At 43.3% G+C, this 20,553-nt stretch overlaps 1 protein-coding gene across 1 annotated transcript; it reads right to left on the bottom strand.

The window, feature by feature from the left end:
- Nucleotides 1-12,368: 12,368 nt before the first annotated feature.
- Nucleotides 12,369-19,606, bottom strand: LOC142657257 (uncharacterized). Its single transcript, XM_075832598.1, has 3 exons — nt 19,413-19,606; nt 17,958-18,527; nt 12,369-12,456 (listed from the first exon to the last, which is right to left on the bottom strand). Exons 1-3 carry the CDS (start codon nt 19,460-19,462, stop codon nt 12,369-12,371), a joined length of 708 nt encoding a protein of 235 aa, XP_075688713.1. The 5' UTR covers nt 19,463-19,606.
- Nucleotides 19,607-20,553: the final 947 nt, after the last annotated feature.

The following is a 20,553-nucleotide window of genomic DNA, read 5'->3' as shown; positions in this document are numbered from 1 at the left end:
TTTAAAACTGTGGATATTGGGAATTAATCTGATTGTCTGGGGTAGCGCATTCCAGAGGACTAGTGCAGCACGAGAAAAATCTTGGAGACGGGAGTGGGAGGTTCGGATTATGGAGGATTTTAATCTAAGGTCATTGGCAGAACGTAGAGCCCGAGTAGGGTGGTGGACAGAGATGAGGGAGGAGATGTAAGGAGGTGCAGCACTGTGGAGAGCTTTGTGGGTGAGAGTAATAATTTAGAATTTTATTCTGAAGGGGATGGGCAACCAGTGCAGTGATTGACACAGATTAGGGGCGTTGGTGTAGCGGTAGGTCATAAATATGAGCATGGCTGCTGCATTGAGGATAGATTGGAGAGGGGAGAGTTTGGTGAGGGGAAGACCGATTAGTAATGAGTTACAGTAGTCAAGATGAGAGTGAATCGGAGCAACAATGAGAGTTTTGGCGGTTTCCTCCGTAAGAAAAGAGCAGATTTTGGAGATATTTTTGAGGTGAAAATTACAGGAGAGTGAAAGTGATTGAATGTGAGGAGTAAAGGAAAGATCTGAGTCAAAAATAATCCCGAGACAGCTGGCGTGCTGCGTAGGAGTTATGATAGTGCCACACACACAGATGGAGAAATCAGGTTTAGGGAGGTTAGTAGATGGTGGGAACACAAAGAGCTCAGTTTTAGAAAGATTCCGATTTAGATAGAGAGAGGACATGATGTTAGAGACAGCGGACAGACAATCACTGGTGTTTTGTATTAGAGCAGGGGTGATGTCATGGGAAGAGGCATATAATTGGGTGTCATCAGCGTAGAGATGGTACTGGAAGCCAAATCTGCTGATGGTTTGTCCAAAAGGAGCTGTGTAGAGAGAAAAGAGAAGCGGACCTAGGACTGACCACTGAGGAACTCCGATAGCAAGGGGAAGAGGAGAAGAAGTGGAACCAGCAAATGACACACTGAACGAGCGGTCAGAAAACCAAGAGAGAGCAGCGTCCTTGAGGCCAATAGAGTGGAGCATCTAAAGTAGGAGTTTGTGGTCTACAGTGTCAAAGGCAGCAGAGAGATCCAGAAGAATCAGTAAAGAGTATTTGCCGTTAGATTTAGCCGCCAAGAGATCATTTGAGACTTTAGTAAGGGCAGTTTCTGTGGAGTGTAGAGTGCGGAAACCAGATTGTAAGGGGTCTAGAATGGAGTTAGCAGAGAGATAGCGGATAAGGCGAGAGTAGACCAAGCGTTCTAGGAGTTTGGAGATAAAGGGCAGATTAGAGACTGGTCAGTAGTTAGTAGCGCTGGATGGGTCAAGAGTTGGTTTTTTCAGTAATGGGTTTATAATGCCATGTTTAAAAGAGGAGCGAAAGATACCAGAGGAAAGAGAGAGGTTAAATATTTTAGTTAGGTGACCAGTGACAGCTGGGGAGAGGGACTGGAGGAGGTGTGAGGGGATAGGATCACTTGGACAGGTAGTAGGATGAGAAGAAGAGAGGAGCCTAGAGACTTCTGTTATTGGGTCAAATGCTGAGAGTGAAGAAGAGGGAGTGCGGGAGGGAAGGGGATTGATGTTTCTAGGGGACTGGGAGATAATATCATGGCGGATGTTGTCAATTTTAACTTTAAAATAAGTGGCCAGCTCTTCATCACTGAGATCTGTGATTGGCATCTGCACTTTAGGACTCAGGAGGGTGTGAAAAGTATCAAAGAGGCATTTTGGATTATTAGATAGTGTGGAGATGAGAGAGGTGAAATAGACTTGTTTGGCTCAGTGAAGGGCAGAGTTGTAAGTTCTCAGCATAAATTTGTAATGGAGGAAATCTGCATCCAAATGTGATTTTCTCCACAGTCGTTCGGCACATCTCAAGCACCGCTGAAGAAAGCGGGATTGAGGCGTGTGCCAGGGTTGTCGTCGTCTTTGTCGAGTGGTTCGGAGTGTAGGGGGGAGCTGCTTCATCCAATGCGTTCTTGAGAGTGTTATTGTAAAGTTTGGCAGCCAGATTGGGACAGGAGAGGGAAGAGATAGGAGACAATGAGGACTGTAGACTGTCTATGAGTTTCTGTGTGTTAATGGAATGTAGATTTCTGTTTGTCTGATACGTAGGGATGACCTGAGAAGGCAGAGTATATTTGATAGTAAAGGAGAGAAGGTTGTGGTCAGAAAGCGGGAGAGGTGATTTAATAAAGTCAGAAACTGAGCAGAGACGGAAGAAGACCAGGTCAAGTGAATGCCCGTCCTCATGTGTAGGAGAGTTAGTAAGTTGTGACAGACCTAGGGACGAGGTTAAAGATAGAAACTGGGAGGCAGATGGGGAGATTGGGTTATCAATGGGGATGTTGAAGTCACCCATGATGAGAGTGGGTGTTTCAGAGGATAGAAATTGTGGAAGACAGGCAGCAAAATGATTCAGGAATTGGCGGGGTGAGCCCGGGGGGCGGTAGACAACTGAGGGAGAAAGGGTAAAAGAGTCTGAGGGTGTGGACTTCAAAAGAGGGAAATGTGAGTAAGGGGACCGGGGGAATGACCTGGAAAGTGCAGTGTGGGGAAAGAAGTATACCTACTCCTCCACCCTGCCTGTTCTCAGGTCTGGGGGCATGAGAGAACTGGAGACCACCATAAGATAGAGCAGCAGGGGAAGCTCGATGGGCGTTGTTTTTTTACGAGGTTCAACTTTGTGGTTACCTATAGGGCTGGGTCAAAAAATATTAAAGCTGATGCTCTGTCACATAGCTTCATGGCTAGCCCTCCTCCTGAGGAGGACCCCGCTTGTATTTTGCCCCCAGGTATAATCATATCCTCCGTGGATTCAGACTTAGTCTCCGAAATTGCGGTTGATCAAGGTTCTGCTCCCGAGAACCTTCCTGAGAAAAAGCTGTTTGTTCACCTGCAATTCCGGCTAAGGTTGCTCAGGGAGAATCATGACTCCGCACTATCTGGCCATCCAGGCATCCTGGGTACCAAGCACCTAATTTCTAGAACCTATTGGAGGCCTGGGTTGCTTAAAGACGATAAGGCCTATGTCGCCGCTTGTGAGATTTGTGCTAGGTCTAAGACTCCCAGGTCTCGACCTGCGAGCTTACTATGTTGTTTGCCCATTCACCAGAGACCTTGGACCCATATCTCCATGGATTTTATCACGATCTGCCTCCATCCCAAGGCAAGTCGGTGGTGTGGGTTGTAGTAGACCGCTTCAGTAAGATGTGCCACTTTGTACCCCTCAAGAAACTACCCAATGCCAAGACGTTAGCTACCTTGTTTGTTAAACACATCCTGCGTCTCCATGGGGTCCCGGTCAATATTGTTTCTGACAGAGGGGTACAATTTGTTTCATTATTTTGGAGAGCTTTCTGTTAGAAGCTGGAGATTGATCTGTCCTTTTCCTCGGCCTTCCACCCTGAAACTAATGGCCAAACTGAGAGGACTAATCAGTCTATAGAACAATACTTAAGGTGTTTTATCTCAGACTGTCAAAATGATTGGGTCTCCTTCATTCCACTCGCCGAATTTTCCCTTAATAACCGGGTCAGTAACTCGTCGGGGGTCTCCCCCTTCTTCTGTAATTTTGGGTTTAATCCACGGTTCTCCTCCGTTTCGCCTGGTGGTTCCAAAAATCCTGAGGTAGATGTCGTTCATCGGGAACTGTGCACAGTCTGGGCCCAGGTACAGAAGAATCTTGAGGCGTCCCAGAACATCCAAAAGACCCAGGCAGATAAAAGACGTTCTACTAACCCCTTATTTGTGGTCGGGGATCTGGTGTGGCTGTCTTCTAAAAATTTGCGCCTTAAAGTTCCGTCCCAAAAATTTGCTCCCCGGTATATAGGGCCCTACAAAATCATGGTAGTCCTCAACCCTGTCTCCTTCCGGCTTGAGTTACCCCCGTCTTTTCAGATACACAACGTGTTCCATGCCTCCCTCTTGAAAAGCTGCTCCCCGTCCTTGGCTTCATCGAGGAAACCTCCGGTCCCTGTTCCTACTCCGGATGGGGTAGAATTCGAGGTAGCCAAGATTGTGGACAGCAGGATGGTCCAAGGCTCCCTCCAGTACCTGGTCCATTGGAGAGGATACGGGCCTGAGGAGAGGACTTGGGTACCCGCCCGGGATGTTCACGCCGGTATATTGCTCAGGAAATTTCATCTTCGGTTCCCCAACAAGCCAGGCCCACCTAGGAAGGGTCTGGTGGCCCCTCATAAAAGGGGGGGTAATGTAAAGGGTTGCGAGACACAGGTTCTTCGTCGACGCCTGGGGTTAATCAGCCATCATCAGCTCCAAGGTCTGCTAGAGTGACGCGATCTGTTACCACTCAGGCTTGCAGGCTGAGGAGAGGGAGAACCTATCACAGCCTGGCCTGACAGTTCTAGCTCCCGCCCTTGGTCTATTTATACCCTCTCTTGCAGCATGCTCCTTGCCTGTGATTGTCTGGTTTCCTTGCTCTGCGATTCCTTAACCGCTGTTACTTGTTGACCCTGACTTGCCTGACTATTCTCCTGCTCTGATTTGCTACTACGTACTCCCCTGTTTTGATTCGGCTCGTTCACCATTCCCTGTTGCTCACGGTGTCTCTGTGGGCAACTGCCCCATTTCCCTTAGCTTCTGTGTACCCTTGTCTGTTTGTCTGTCGGGCACTTACTGAGCGTAGGGACCGTCGCCCAGTTGTACGCCGTCACTTAGGACGGACCGTGCAAGTAGGCAGGGACTGACTTGTGGGTAGATTAGGGCTCACCTGTCAGTCTCCCTGCCCCGACTCATTACAGCTATACAGTAAGTTCCCATGCACTTCTATGATTGTTGTATTATAGCTCCATACAAAATAGAGCAAGACAAAATGTAATAAGAGAAAACCTACATCAACAAAGGAAGAACTTGCAAATTTCATGCAAATGTTGCCATGGTTGGAATTTGAACCAAAAATCAATTAACTCCTTCCCGACCGCGAGTCTTTTGACATCAGGCGGTGCAGGTCCTCAGCATACAACGATGTCTTTTGGCCTTGCTGTAGATCAGGCTGATGAGCGCTCCTGTGAGCGCACATCCTCTAAGCAGGAGCTGTAACTAACAGCTCCTGTTCCTAGGGAAGCCTCCTGAATACAGCTGGGGTCGGAAAACATTCGGACCCCAGCTGTTTAACCCTTTGATTGCTGCGGTCCGTGACCCCGGCATGGTCAAAGGGAATTCCCCTCTTTGATCGCATCACCGGGATTCCGGTGATGCGATCAAACACCAGGGAATCCCTCTGCAGTCAGCGCTGGGGACCTAGAATGGACCCCAGGGCTGGCTGTTCCGTTTGCCTGCTGTTCGGCACACTATTTGCTGCCCTTACAGCAGCTGGTGTTATAGTGACACAGTGTAATATATGAGCATACAGGAGTATGCTAATACAGTACAAGTAAAAAATAAAGTTATAAATAAAGTTATCCCTTAATGAGATTAAAAAAAGTAACCAAAAAATAAATAAATAAAAAAAGTCCCAAAAAAGTTATTATTTTGCATAAAATATATTTTATTGCCCCTGCACTACATAAAAACAAAAAACCTACACATATTAGGTATCTATACGACTATACGACAATTTTTTTTGGGGTTCGTGCGACCATGTGTCCCCCAAGCAAATAGCTCGGGCGGCCCCTGTCATGGTAGCACAGACTCCACAAAAATAACAAACCAACAAATCACACAGGCAACTGAATATTGGATAATAAAGGCCACGATGTTTATTAAGGGTAACATAAATTCAATAATAATTAAAATATATAAATAACCATAAATTTAAATCAAGAAAACCAATAAAAACTCCAGCTTTTATAATAAAAGACCAAGTCCGCCCAGCATTAGATGGGTGACAAAACCCACAAGCCATGCCATTACAATGACATGCCCCCCCCCCCCCAAACACCACAGCCATTCCTCAATCAAAGTTTGTAAACCTAAATTAAACATATCTATCCCTACATCATCAAGTTGCAGCAAATCATTTCTGTATAGACCCTCAGAAAAATCTTCCACGCCATGGTGTCTATACGAAAAACCACCAAGAACCAGACTATATTTCTGCATAGCTCTATTAATCCTTTTTACGTATTTTGTTCAAAAACTTAAAATTACTCGAGGACCACAATAACCTCGGAACAATTTCTGAAAAGCAAACAGTAGCATCAGGAAATAAACATTTGATTAATGCAAGATCTTTTCTCATTACCCATATCATTTTTTCCAAAATCATTACCTCCAGCATGATCAAGTTAGAATCCGGCCAAAAGGAGCTAAGTGTCTTAAAGAGGCTCTGTCACCAGATTCTCAAATCCCTATCTCCTATTGCGTGTGATTGGCGCTGCAATGTAGATAACAGTAACGTTTTTTTTGGCCAAGTTATGAGCTATTTTATATATATGCAAATGAGCTTTGAAATGGACAATTGGGCGTTTTTTTTTTCGTTATGTCCAACTGGGCGTGTATTGTGTTTTTAACTGGGCGTGTTTACGTGTATGACGCTGACCAATCAATGACCAGTCAGTGTCATACACTCATCTCCATTGATTTACACAGCAGCGATGTGCAGCCACATACACAGAGATTAACTTTAATCGAGTGTCCTAGTAATGAATACACATGAAATCCAGCCTGGACGTCATGTGTATTCAGAATCCTGACACTTCTGAATCTTTTCTTTGTGTAGGCAGCCTTTTTTGAATCAAACAGCAGTTTACTTCCACATATATTGCACTGCCATACGCAGGAGAACTCTTTTAACAATTTTAGTGGTGTGTCTCTCCAGTGGCATAAGCTGGGCATGACATATTTGCCACTGAATTGGTATATCTGGGGGAAAATAAAATGTTTTACTTTGCACCATTCGCAGCGCATTCATTTATGGAAAAGACCTGTGGGGTGAAAATGCTCACTACACCCCTTAATGAATGCCTTGAGGGGTGTAGTTTCCAAAATGGGGTCACTTGTCAGGGTTTCTTTTATTATTTTACATCAGAGGCCTGCAATTGTGAACCAATACTTTGTAAGTCACCAAATTAGGCCTCAATTTCGCATGATACTCTGTCTAGAGCTCTGTCTAGAAAGGGTTAAGTACCACAACCACAGAGCGCTACATGCAGTTAGTTATTAGTTAGATTCAAAGGTGTCAATAGGACAATTATTAAAATAAAGGTAGAAGCCCCCCCTATTCACACTTTTGAATCTAACTAATAACTAACTGCATGTAGCGCTCTGTGGTTGTGGTACTTAACCCTTTCTAGACAGAGCTCTTACGTCTGGCACTGTGCTAATTGCTGTCAGAAATGGACATTAACTTTTAAATTTCATGTAGTCTGTCCTTGTTGCAAATTGAATAAAGACTTTTTTATTTTTACTCTTTAATAATGGTTGGAAAACAGGGCTTATTTCTGCCGGCAGGCAGCCTTTTTTGAATTTAACTGTTGCACGCCCACCAACTATTGAGGTCCGCTCCATTGTATTTTTTGTTAAACTGCTGTTTGGGCACACTGTAGGGCTCAGAAGGGAGGGATGATGGCTGCAATTCAGGATATAGACTGGGAAGAACTAATGTCAAATAATGGTACAAATGATAAATGGGAGATTTTCAAATCTACTTTGGGTAATTATAGTGCAAAATTTATTCCTATAGGTAACAAGTATAAACAACTAAAATGAAACCCCACATGGCTTACACCTTCTGTAAAAAGGGCAATACATGACAAAAAAAGGGCATTTGACAAATACAAATCAGAGGGTACATCTGTAGCCTTTTTAAGTTATAAAGAGCTTAATAAAATCTGTAAAAAGGTAATAAAATCAGCAAAAATACAAAATAAAAGGCAAGTGGCCAAGGATAGTAAAACAAATCCCAAAAAATTCTACAAGTATATAAATGCAAAAAAGCCAAGGTCTGAACATGTAGGACCCTTAGATAGTGGTAATTGGGAGTTAGTCACAGGGGATCAAGAGAAGGCAGAGTTACTAAATGGGTTCTTTAGTTCTGTATATAAAACAGAAGAAAGAGCAGCTGATAGTGCCAGTGCTATTAATGTATCAGTTGATATACTGAATTGGATGAATGTAGATATGGTCCAAGCTAAATTAAATTAAATAAATATGCACAAGGCCCCAGGACCAGATGGGTTACACCCTAGAGCTCTTAAAGAGCTTAGTTCAGTTATTTCTGTCCCCCTCTTCATAGTATTCAGAGATTCTCTAGTGACTGGTATAGTGCCAAGGGACTGGCGCAGGGCAAATGTGGTGCCTATTATCAAAAAGGGCTCTAGGTTTTCCCCGGGTAATTATAGACCAGTAAGCTTAACATCCATCGGGTGGAAAATGCTTGAGGGGCTATTGAGGGACTATATACAGGATTATGCAACAAAAAATAGTATTATAAGTGATAGCCAGGACAGAAGTTGTCAAACCAACCTGATTTGTTTTTATGAAGAGGTGAGCAGAAGCCTAAACAGAGGAGCCGCTGTGAATATAGTGTTTTTGGACTTTGCAAAGGCATTTGACACTGTCCCTCATAGACGTCTAGTGGGTAAATTAAGGACTATAGGTTTAGAAAATATAGTTTGTAATTGGCAGTAGCAAAAAGAGAATAAGTCGGCACCACTGCAATAAATAGTCCTCCGGACGTTTGGCAGGTCACTGCCTAGGTAGCATAAACACTGACACGGTGTATGTCAAGGGAGGAACTGGCTCAGCAAGAAAAGTTCATATGTATCACAATGTGAAGAAAGAAATAGAGCCACACTCACCCAGTCTGACGTTTTCATATGTTTAATAGCTCAAAATGAAGTCGGGGGAGAGGCGGAGTAGTACACAGATTCGCAGGCAACAGCTGTTTCGCGTAAACACGCTTTCTCAAGCCTTCTGGAGAAGGCTTCAGAAAGCGTGTCTACGCGAAACAGCTGTTGCCTGTGAATCTGTGTACTACTCTGTCTCCCCCCCCCCCCACTTCATTTTGAGCTATTGAACATATGAAAACGTCAGACTGGGTGAGCGCGGCTCTATTTCTTTCTTCACATTTTGATAGTTTATAATTGGATTGAGAATTGGCTCAAGGACCGTATCCAGAGAGTTGTGGTCAATGATTCCTTCTCTGAATGGTCACCGGTTATAAGTGGTGTACCCCAGGGTTCTGTGCTGGGACCACTATTATTCAACTTATTTATTAATGATATAGAGGATGGGATTAATAGCACTATTTCTATTTTTGCAGGTGACACCAAGCTATGTAATATAGTTCAATCTATGGAAGATGTTCGTGAATTGCAAGCGGATTTAAACAAACTAAGAGTTTGGGCATCCAGTTGGCAAATGAATTTTAACCCCTTAAGGACACGGACAATTTTGGCATTGAGGACAGAGCAATTTTTTTACATTTCCCTCTTTGCATCCCGACGCTCATAACGCTTTTATTTTTTGTACGACGTAGTTGTATGAGACTTTGTTTGTTGCGGGACGAGTTGTACTTTATGTAGGTACCATTTTTTGGTCCAAATACATTATCGTTTAATTTCTATAAATTTTTATTTTGGCGAAAATGCAGAAAAAAAGCAGTTCCGCTGCACTTTTAATATTTTATTTTTTACACCATACACCGATCATCATAAATAATGTTATACATTTGTTGTACAGGTTGTTACGGTCGTGGCTGGCGATACCAAATATGTCTATATTATTTCATGTTTTGGGACTTATATTTTAAAAAGTTTATTTATTATAAAAAATGTGTGTTTCTGTGTATTTTTTTTACTTTTTATTTATTTATTTCTCATTAAAAAAAATGTACATTCAATTAACGTTTTTTTTAATCCCATAAAGGGATTTATCATTTTGATTTTTATTTTGTAACTGTAATGTACTGGCATAGATCTATATGCCAGTACATTAGCCTGTGCACTGATTGTACACAGGCAGTTGTTAAGACATACCTCAGTATGCCCTAACAACAGGAAATATGTTCAGACAGCCCTGGGGTCCTTCAATGGACCCTGGGCTGTCTGCCTATATGAGTTGTGGGCTTTGATCGCGTCACAGTTATTTTCTGTGACGCGATCAATGTCCAGTCCCCCCTCTTTGAACGCCGCGATCAGCTTTCATCGCGGCGTTCAAAGGGTTAACGGCGGAGAGAAGATGTTTCTCTTCTCTCTGCTGTCAGAGCGGGGCCGTGGCTGTGTATTACAGCCGTTGCTCCGCTCTCGATCGCGCGCACAGACGGCTGTCACACATGACAAGTATGCTCGTCCTAATGCGCGAAGTACCCGCCGCTCAGGACGAGCATACTCATCCTGTGTCAGCAACCAGTTAATGCAGATAAATGTAAAGTTATGCATCTGGGTACAAACAACCTGCATGCATCATATGTCCTAGGGGGAGCTACACTGGGGGAGTCACTTGTTGAGAAGGATCTGGGTGTACTTGTAAATCATAAACTAAATAACAGCATGCAATGTCAATCAGCTGCTTCAAAGGCAAGCAAGATATTGTCATGTATTAAAAGAGGCATGGACTTGCGGGACAGCGATGTAATATTACCACTTTACAAAGCATTAGTGAGGCCTCATCTAGAATATGCAGTTCAGTTCTGGGCTCCAGTTCATAGAAAGGATGCCCTGGAGTTGGAAAATATACAAAGAAGAGCAACAAAGCTAAAAACGGGCATGGAGAATCTAAGTTATGAGGAAAGATTAAAAGAATTAAACCTATTTAGCCTTGAAAAAAGACGACTAAGGGGGGACATGATTCATTTATATAAATATATTAATGGCACATACAAAAAATATGGTGAAATCCTGTTCCATGTAAAACCCCCTCAAAAAACAAGGGGGCACTCCCTCCGTCTGGAGAAAAAAAGGTTCAACCTGCAGAGGCGACAAGCCTTCTTTACTGTGAGAACTGTGAATTTATGGAATAGCCTACCGCAGGAGCCGTCACAGCAGGGACAGTAGATGGCTTTAAAAAAGGCTTAGATAATTTCCTAGAACATTAAAATATTAGCTCCTATGTGTAGAAATGTTTCCCTTCCCTTTTCCCTTCCCTTTTCCCATCCTTGGTTGAACTTGATGGACATGTGTCTTTTTTCAACCGTACTAACTATGATATGTCATAAATGTCAGATAGATGCGGGTCCAAGAATGGGGCCTCCTAAACCCCATTCAGCCACTCTGTGAATTCCGAGCATGAAAAAGGTTATATGGTCGTAAGTTACGAAAACAGCGTAATGTGCTGAGCTACGCTTTTTCCGTAAGTCCCATAGAAATAAATGGTAGTTACGGAAATAGCGTAGCTCGTTTGCTACGCTGTTTTCGTAACTGCCATTCATTACTATGGAAGTTACGGAAACAGCGTAGCTCAGCGAGCTATTCTGTTTTCGTAACTCACGACCATATAACCAGGAAATGGCCGGGAGTCAGTGAGATCACACAACGCTAGAATGAGGTTTAGGGGGCCCCATTCTAGAAATAGGTGTGGGTCCTAGAGGTGGGACCCTCATCTATCTAATATTTATGACATATCCTGTGGATATGTCATAAATGTCTCTCATGGGAAAGCCCTTTAAACAACATTAAATGCAGAAAAAAAAGAAAGTAGTAGTAGATTTTAATTTCCATTTTACTCAGATAATAAGCATGTTTTGTATCTGAACAGGTCCATCAGCATAAACCAGAAATTTACTGGCACGCTCCTATTGTTCAACTCTGTTCTGTATACACACAAACTGCATTGACATTTGCTTGCACTCATCAACAGTGTCCTGACAAGAATACTGATACAGATCCATAAAGGTTCTGCTATTTTTCTTGCCTACTGTATTTATTTTGCTAAGCAATAAGTACTGGAAAAATCAATAGATCCAAACTTGGGTAAAAGCTCAGTCGTGCCATTAACTCACAAATAATTGTTAGAAAAGAATAGATTACTGTGTTTATTGACTAAGAAATAATTATGCTTCAAAACTTAACATTGGATATTTGTTATAGAGACAAAGTAGAGTACAAAGGAAGAGAAGAGAGCTTAGTGTTGGTTGTCTCAGATTTGAGAAAAGGGTCTGATTTTTTTCTTTATTACTTTTCAAACAACTTATGCTAATCTAATAGTATATCTGATGTAGATCAACTTTGTAATTTACTTACTGTTAAAATTTTCTTGTTTTATCCATGCAAATTCTGTGGGTTACTGTCATACCAAATGTATGTTCGAATACCAAATCCGTGTCCGAATACCAGTCACGTGCGTGCGTGCATGCGTTTTTACGAACTCTCTGAAATGAGACAGAATCTTGAGGCAAAACTTCCAAGGGTGCAACATGCCCATGTCTCACCATGGTAGCCATGCAGCTGATCAGGTTTTATGCTTCTTGTAGCTCAGAACATCTTGACACTACTTTTTCTGCTTCATTTCTGCGCCTTAACATTGTAGACAATGGGGTGTTTCTGGATTGAATAATGTGCTAGAACTATGTCTTTATAGATGGCAGAATATCTTGAATAACAAACTATTGATTTAGAGAATAAAGGAATTGTATTGCATTTCTGCTAAATCATGTTAGATTCATGACAGATAATCATCAATGAATAGCTTTAACCCCCTAACGACATGCCACATACATGTATGTGCAGCCGTTAAGGGGAAGTATTGAGCGGGCTCATAAGCTGAGCGCACTCCATACTCAGCGGGTGACTGCTGTTGTGAAAGGGAGTAAAATGTGTTTATGTGACTCTATTTTGAACGTATGGTTATGTGCCTCTATCTTGCATGGAGTATTCATCTTGTCTTAAAGAATCGATTTTGTGTTTGAAAAATTTTCTGTTTCTTTAAAAGAAGTAAATTCCTGCTGGGATTGTCTGAATAATTATATGTTTTTATTTCTTAGCTAATGTTATGATTCCTTGTTATGGAGAATATAGCTAAATATTTACCAGTTCTTTCAAGTCTGCCGACCCAGACCGTTTAGGAATACAGTTTGTATACCATTTTTGTTATAGGGAATAGACTGGAGATATGGCAAGTGTGGGGGTCATTATGACCCATCAGTCCGTGATGTTGCATGTTATGGGAAATTGTAGTCTTACATGTAAAAAGCCTTTCATGATTGTGATTGGCTCAGCACGAACAACTCCCCATTGTATGTTATTGGCTGAGATAGAGCCAACATCATATTGTATGTAATTGGCTGAGCTCAAGCCTACTCCCCTTTTGAAAGATATTATTATAATTGCATTTTTATTAATAAATCAGAGAAGAATATTTTGGGGTATACAAAGCATTGTCTCTGTGTCTCTAACTTCTTTCCAATATATCGATATAACGAATGGATTTGGATCTGGATAAGTGTAATACAGCCGACATCTCACTGCAATGGGTGGAATAAAAGATAACTTTGTGTCCGCCCATTTAACACGTTAAATTCCACAATCAATTTAGACCGCATCATTTAAATTGTTAGAACCAGGAGGGCAACCCCCTCCAACACGCCATCGCCCCCCCACAAAGCGAACAGGGGGTGCTGATAGTTGTCACGATAGCCTGGGGACCTAGTCTTCTGCCACCTTTGTACTCCTTTGAAGCCCTGCCTCTATATACATGTACACACACACACACACACACACACACACACATACATACGCATAGTCCTGCCTATCTATATATATATATATATATATATATATATATACACACACACACATACACATAGCCCTGCCTATATATATATATACACACACACACACACACACACACACACACATACACATAGGTAAATATATATATACAGACACATACACACATATATATACATGCACAGAGAAACATATATGAACACACACACACACACACACACACACACACAGACACACACACAGACCCATATATAATAGATGGGACTGCATATATCTTCTACTACATTATCTATGTAACACCACAGATAACCCACAGTGATAACTCTCCGAGTACAGATAATGTAGATGCTAACTGCAGTCCTATGTAACACCGCCGATAACACAGTGATAACTCTCTGAGTACAGATCATGCAGTAGATGTTACCTGCAATCCTATGTAACACCACAGATATCACACTGTGATAACTATACCCACACACACACACACACACACACACACACACACACACACATATGTACACAAATAGTCACTTACCATCTCTCCTTGCTCAGAGGTTTCTTGCAGGACGGGCTGTGGGTGAAGCTTCCTCCTCTGCTCTTGCTCTCTCTGCTTCCTTCGTATGTGTAACGAGGAGCAGAAAACAGTGCTCAAACGGCCTGCATAATGGTGCCCCTACATGCTGGGAGGCTGCAGCGACCTGTGCACTCGCACAGGTCGCACACCTCTAAAGCCAGCCCTGCCTTCTGCCCAATACATTTTGAATGGAACAACATGGCGCATGCGTGACCACTGCTCCTTTCAAACTCTTCTTCACTGTGATCATACAATGAGGAGGAACAGGAGGTTCAGTACCTCATCCTGGAGACCGCTAGGGTCCCAGCGGTGGGGCTCCAGCGATCATACATTTATCACCTATCCTATCGATAGCTTAGAAATGTTCTTAGTGGCAAAAAAAACACTTTAAAGGGGTTATTTGTGATGAGATAACTCCTTCAATATTTTCCTTTATTGGAAGTAAAATGGCCTTCTTAACCAGGCTTCTACTGTTTTTACTTCTTAGCATTTCCACCTTACAATAACAGCACCTAAAGATGAGAGGAATAGCTCTATCAGAGCAGAAATTTGATGAAATGACTTGGTAGGAGGCTGGAATCCAATGAAATTTTTCTATGTGCCATGTTGAAAATCACTGAGCTCTTCAGTATAATCCATTCTACTGCATGTTGGTCTATGAAGACTGTGCAGCTGTGAGCTGGGTTTTAACCCGTTAACGACAAGCAACAGATATATCCGTCACAAGCAGGTGCTAGTTACTACATAGCGACAGATATATCCGTCGCTCTCATCTTGTGGGTACTGCCACTGTACCCACGTGATCAGTGGCAGGAGCATGGCTGTTATACACAGCCTGGCTCTTGCCCCAAATGCTGGAATTGAAGCGCTCTCCGATTCTGTCAGTTTAACCCATTAGATGCCGCTGTCAATAGCGATAGCGGCATCTAATGTGTTTGACAGAAAGAGAGAGCTCCCTCCATCACCCCAGCGGCAGCCCCGCAACGATATTGCGGGGCGTTGATCTGTTTTCATGGCTCCCAGGTCTGCCTTCAGCAACTGCCTATTAGGCCATGCCTCTGGTTTTACACTGACTGGAAATAATGCTTTGGTATACTAAGTATACCAAAACAGTATCTAAGCGATCAAAAGATTGCATAGTGAAGTCCCCAAGTGGGACAAAAAAAAAAGTAAAACAGTTCAATAAAGTTTATAAAAAAAAAAAAAAAAAGCTTACAGTAAAAATAAAATAAAACCACTTTTAAAACTGCACCTTTTCCCGGAAAAAAAAACCAAACCCACATATGGTACATCGACGGAAAAGTAAAACGTTACGGCTCTTGGAATGCGACGATGCAAAAACAAATATTTTTTTTTTTTAAAAAAAGGGTTTTTATTTTGCAGACGTAGGAAAACATAAAACCTTTACATATTTGGTATTCCCGTTATCGTGCCGACACATAGAATTAAGTAAACATGTTATTTATGCCTCATAGTGAACGGCGTAAATTTATAACGTGAAAATCAATGCTGGAATAGCTGTTTATTTTCAATTCTTTACTAAAATAAAGTTAATAAAAGTTAATCTATATATTATATGCACCCAAAAATGGTACAATTGAAAAATACAACTCGTCCCGCAAAAAAAACAAGCCCTTATACCTCTATGTCGACGGAAAAAAAATTAAGTTACGACTCTTAGGCCTCATGCACACGACCGTGGTGTTATTCTGGTCCGCAAATTCCAGGACCGTGTTCCGTGGAATGTCATCCGCAGTTCATCCGTATGTAATCCGCAGTTCATCCGTATGTAATCCGCAAAAATGCGGATGAAAAAAAAAAAAAAAAAAAGGACTTTTAAACAGGATGCCAAAAGCTTGGTCAAACCCCCTTTAGAAGGTCACATGATTGCTCTGGAGCCATTTCCTGCTGCATTTTTCCTGATCTTTGCTTTGTGCGAGTTCAGTGAGATTGCGCTGCTGATATAGCTGTGGTTTTTGTCAGTTTTACTCACTGCGAACATGTCTTCTGATGATGTGGATGATGTACTCCTGCACTGGCTCCTCTCCAGGCGATTTGGACAGCAACCACCAATGCTGGACGAAGAACCGAGGAGGAGGAGGAGATATTGGGTTCACCCCATTATCTCACAACGGCTTAGGAAGGGGCATTTTAACATGCTGTACTCAGACCTGCGGCAGCACCCGGACAAGTTCCTCAGCTACTGCCGTATGTCCGTGCAAACTTTTGACTGTCTGCTGGCGGACCTTCGTCCTGGACTGATCTTCCAGGACACCACCATGAGACGTTGCATTTCTCCAGAGGAACGCCTGATCGTCACTCTGAGGTAAGAAAACCTAAATCCCCTTCTACGACATGTCTCTACCCTGCAAACAATATTAGTATACTTGTCCCCTGTTCATATTGCCGCCTTGCCACCGTGTTGCAGATATTTTTCCTGTCTGTGCATATTTTGTTATATATGTTTTTTGTTTTTTTTTACAGATTTCTTGCTACCGGCAACTCCTTTGCATCGCTACATTTCCAGTTTCTGCTGGGGTGCTCCACTATTTCGAAGATTGTCAAGCTTACCTGCGAAGTCATCTGGCAGCAACTTCGAGCAGCATTTATGCCAAAGCCCAAGCCAGAGGACTGGATTCGGATTGCCGATGGCTTCTTCCAATCAGCACAGTTTCCCAACTGTGTTGGTGCGCTAGATGGTAAGCACATCCGCGTAAAAAAGCCTGCTCACTCAGGGTCTCAGTATTTCAATTATAAGCAGTTTTTCTCGGTGGTGCTGTTGGCCTTGGCTGACAGTGACTATCGGTTTATAATTGTCGATATTGGGGCCTATGGAAGCTCTGCGGATGCTGGCATCTTCAGGGCTTCCAGAATGGGTGAACGTCTAGCATCTAACCAGCTCGACCTTCCGGAACCTAGACAGCTTCCAGGATCTACAGGACCACCAGCACCCTTTGTCATTGTGGGTGATGAAGGTTTCGGACTGTCCCCTCACCTGATGCGTCCATTCCCTAGGCGTGGCTTAGATGAACAGAGGCGCATTTTTAACTACCGCCTTACACGTGCAAGACGGTATGTGGAGTGCGCCTTCGGAATTCTAAGCAGCAAGTGGCGTGTGTTCCAGAGCTCCATTCAGATGAATCCTGAAAATGTGACAAAGGTTATACAAGCGTGTGTTGTCCTCCACAATTTTCTGAGGATTCATGAGTCGGCAGTGGACGCAGAGCTGAACCATTTCTCTACTAATTACATCCCTTTGGACTACACACCACATAGAAGACCTGGAGTGTCTGGACTGGCAGTCCGTAATTTGTATACAGACTATTTTGTATCACCTGAGGGAGCAGTTCCTTGGCAAAGGGATGTGCTTCGTCTGCCAAATTAAAATTTGAGAGGGACTGTTGTATTTCCGGTTTATGTTACAAATGTTAGTAGTTAAAGTTGCAGTAGTAGAGTAGGGACTCGCAAGAGAATGAGGACCCTTGACGCGGGTTGCGAGCTAATGTATTTCTGTTTTTTTTTTTTTAATTCTTTATTAATTAAAAAAAAAAAAAAAGCGATTATTTGCATTTGGCAGAAATGCAGACCAATACCTCATTATGTTTTGCAATAATAATAAAGACAAACACATAATTAACTATAAACTTATTTTATTTCTTGCATAAAATAGTGTCAACAAACATAAACAAAACTATGTTATATAAGTAAATTATAAATTGTAGAAGGATTGCGAAGGTGCAGGTTCATGATGTGGTCGTGGAACTGACTCCCCCTGCTGCATGTGCCCATACTGTTGCTGTGAAGGTCCTGGCATGCCATAAACTGAACGATCGTCACTGAATAGCGGCATTGAGTCTACATATGACGGATGCTGGATGCCTTGCGCGGTTGCTGCAGGTGCTGGAGGGACAGAGTTGAAGGTGCTTGCATCACACCCCCGTCTATGAAACTCGATGGCCTGATGCATTGCACGTGGGTCAGGATGTGTCGCAAATATTTCCACGACTTCCATTAGTGCTGTTTGGCACCTTATCTGTCTGGAAATTGGCACTCTTTTAAGAATATTAGAGAGAGCGCGACAGAAGGTGCCCTCTTCAGTTTCAGTAGCTCTTTTCTCCAAGTGCTCTAATACACGCAAGTCGACTTCCTGCCTTGGCTCTGTACGTGTTGGACCTTTGGCAGAACGTCGACGTTTACCTCGGGGTATAATTTCTTCGTCCGCGGCACAGACTGGATTATCCACTGTTGTTGGTTCCGCTGTCACAGGAGTGGAAGTGGACCTAGCAGTCCCCAAAGCTACGTCAGGCTCTTCAATTTGAGTCTCATCAGAGTCTTCTTCTTCCTCCAGATTATCCTTGGTTCTGTTTGAAAATGAAAACATAATGTTAGGGAATTTTTGTAGTAATTTAACGTCATGTCTACAGCTGGCCAAATACACTATGTATGCATCACTACATGCAGAGCCCTAACTAGGAAAGACAGGGCCGCATAGCAAACTTTTGACTGGGGCCATCCCTCCACTGGGTGTAACCCCCCCCCTTGTAGATAGTGCCTTTTTTGCTGCCCCCACCCCTGTAGATAACGCCATACAGCCCCACACTGTACACTGTATGGCATTATCTACCGGGGTACTATATGGCGTTATCTATAGGGGGACTGTACGGCGTTATCTAGTGAGGGGGCTGTATGCCGCTAACGCCATACAGGCCCCCCTCCCCGCCCCCCGGACAAATGCCACCTATAGTGTGTCCTACAAATACATGCCTTATCGCTGGCAGCGATAGGGTGAAGGGGGGACTGAAAGTCCCCTTAAGTTCTGCCGTTTGCACATCTCCCAAAAATTGAAAGGAGCGCTGGTTATGTATGCGCACAAGCACGACTTTGGCTCCATTCATTTTGACGGAGCTGGCGAAAGTACGAGGTTTGGGATGGAGAAGTTCAGGGTACTTTCTGTCCCCCATTCTCCCTGTCAATGCCAGCGATCACACATGTATCCCCGATTCAGTGGTTAGGGGATACATGTCTGTTGTTTAATGTCAGAGCAGGGAGATACCTCCCTGCTCAGCCGTAGTGTTCAGTTGCGTCCCGCTGTAGCCGTCATAGCGGCTGCTAGCGGAGCCTCCGGACATGGTGGAGTCCCCTCATGCCGCGGTCCCCGTAGCACTCGCTACGGCTGCTACAGCGGTACTTACACAACTGGCTACATGGGCAGACTACAATGATCAAAGTATATAAGCAATACTTACGGGCCAACCTGCATTACATCAAGAAGAAACGAAAGTTGTTTGGTGTACATGTATGGCTTTTTTTTCAGACGTCCGTCTCCGCTCTTCCCCTTGTCATTTATCTCACGCTTTAATTGGTCTCGGCACGTGTTCCAGCGTGTTTTGACGTTTTCGACTATGATATAAAATAAACCAATCACAGATCAACATTTTAGAAGAGTACATTACTAGATATTAGGAAATGTTGTTTATTATATGAAAATGATGCTGCAAACAAATCTGCACCTACATTTGCATATTTGACAGGTAATTCCGACGTTGCAGAAACTACAGCAGACTTACCACGTTTTCCATGTGCCCACACGACAGCGTCCGTAACGGCTGAAATGACGTTGCTGGTTTCAGGAGAAAACATCACCCGTAATTTCAGACGTAAAGGCATGTGCTGGCGCTTTAACGCAGCGTCCTTTACGGACGTAATTGATTTTCATAGGAGCCCATGAATAACGGCTCCAATTATGGCACAAGAAGTGACAGGTCACTTCTTTGACGCGGGCGTCTATTGACGCGTAAATATACACGCCGCTTGAACACACAAACGTCAGCCCATTGCTTTCACTGGGCAGATGTTTGTCAACGCTATTGCGGCGTATTTAGCGTGCGTAATAGAGGTCAAACACCCCCGAATTACGTCCGTAATTAGTGTGTGGGAACATACCCTCATAGTGACATGTCACGTTTTGATCGGTGCTGTTCAGAGCCATGAGACCCCCACAATCTCACGTGCACTTCTGCAGCTTCATTTCAGCGATTGGTGGGTGTTTCAGTGATCCAACTGCCAACAATCAAAACGTCAGGCATGTCATTATGACATGACAGGAGTACTCAGAAACCGCATCAAGGTGTGAAACTTACCCATGCGCTTCTTTTGCACTTTAGTTGCCTTCTCCCACTCAGGATGCACCTCACTGCAGACCTCCTGCCAGGCAAGATCTTTCATATTCCTGTCTGCATATTCTTCCACCCGCTTATTCCACAGACAGGGCTTGTGCTGGACCAGGATGATTAGTTTCTCAACGTTTATTGAAGCCATGCTGCTCTCTGCTGCTCTCTGCTGCTCTCATGCACTGTCTCCAGACTTCACGACGACAGAAGTCATTCC

This window comes from Rhinoderma darwinii, chromosome 1 (assembly GCF_050947455.1).
Source record: "Rhinoderma darwinii isolate aRhiDar2 chromosome 1, aRhiDar2.hap1, whole genome shotgun sequence".
NCBI lineage: Eukaryota > Metazoa > Chordata > Amphibia > Anura > Rhinodermatidae > Rhinoderma > Rhinoderma darwinii.
This window is presented reverse-complemented; position numbering and strand designations above follow the sequence as displayed.

What these genes read in the sequence shown, in the direction of transcription:
- LOC142657257 (XM_075832598.1), bottom strand. Translation starts at nt 19,462, where the DNA reads ATGTACACCAAACAACTTTCGTTTCTTCTTGATGTAATGCAGGTTGGC. An exon ending in GATGTAATGCAGGTTGGCCC is followed by an intron (nt 18,528 to 19,412) that starts GTAAGTATTGCT and finishes ATTTTCAAACAG; the next exon opens with AACCAAGGATAATCTGGAGG. An exon ending in CCAGGACCTTCACAGCAACA is followed by an intron (nt 12,457 to 17,957) that starts GTATGGGCACAT and finishes TTGTTATTCAAG; the next exon opens with ATATTCTGCCATCTATAAAG.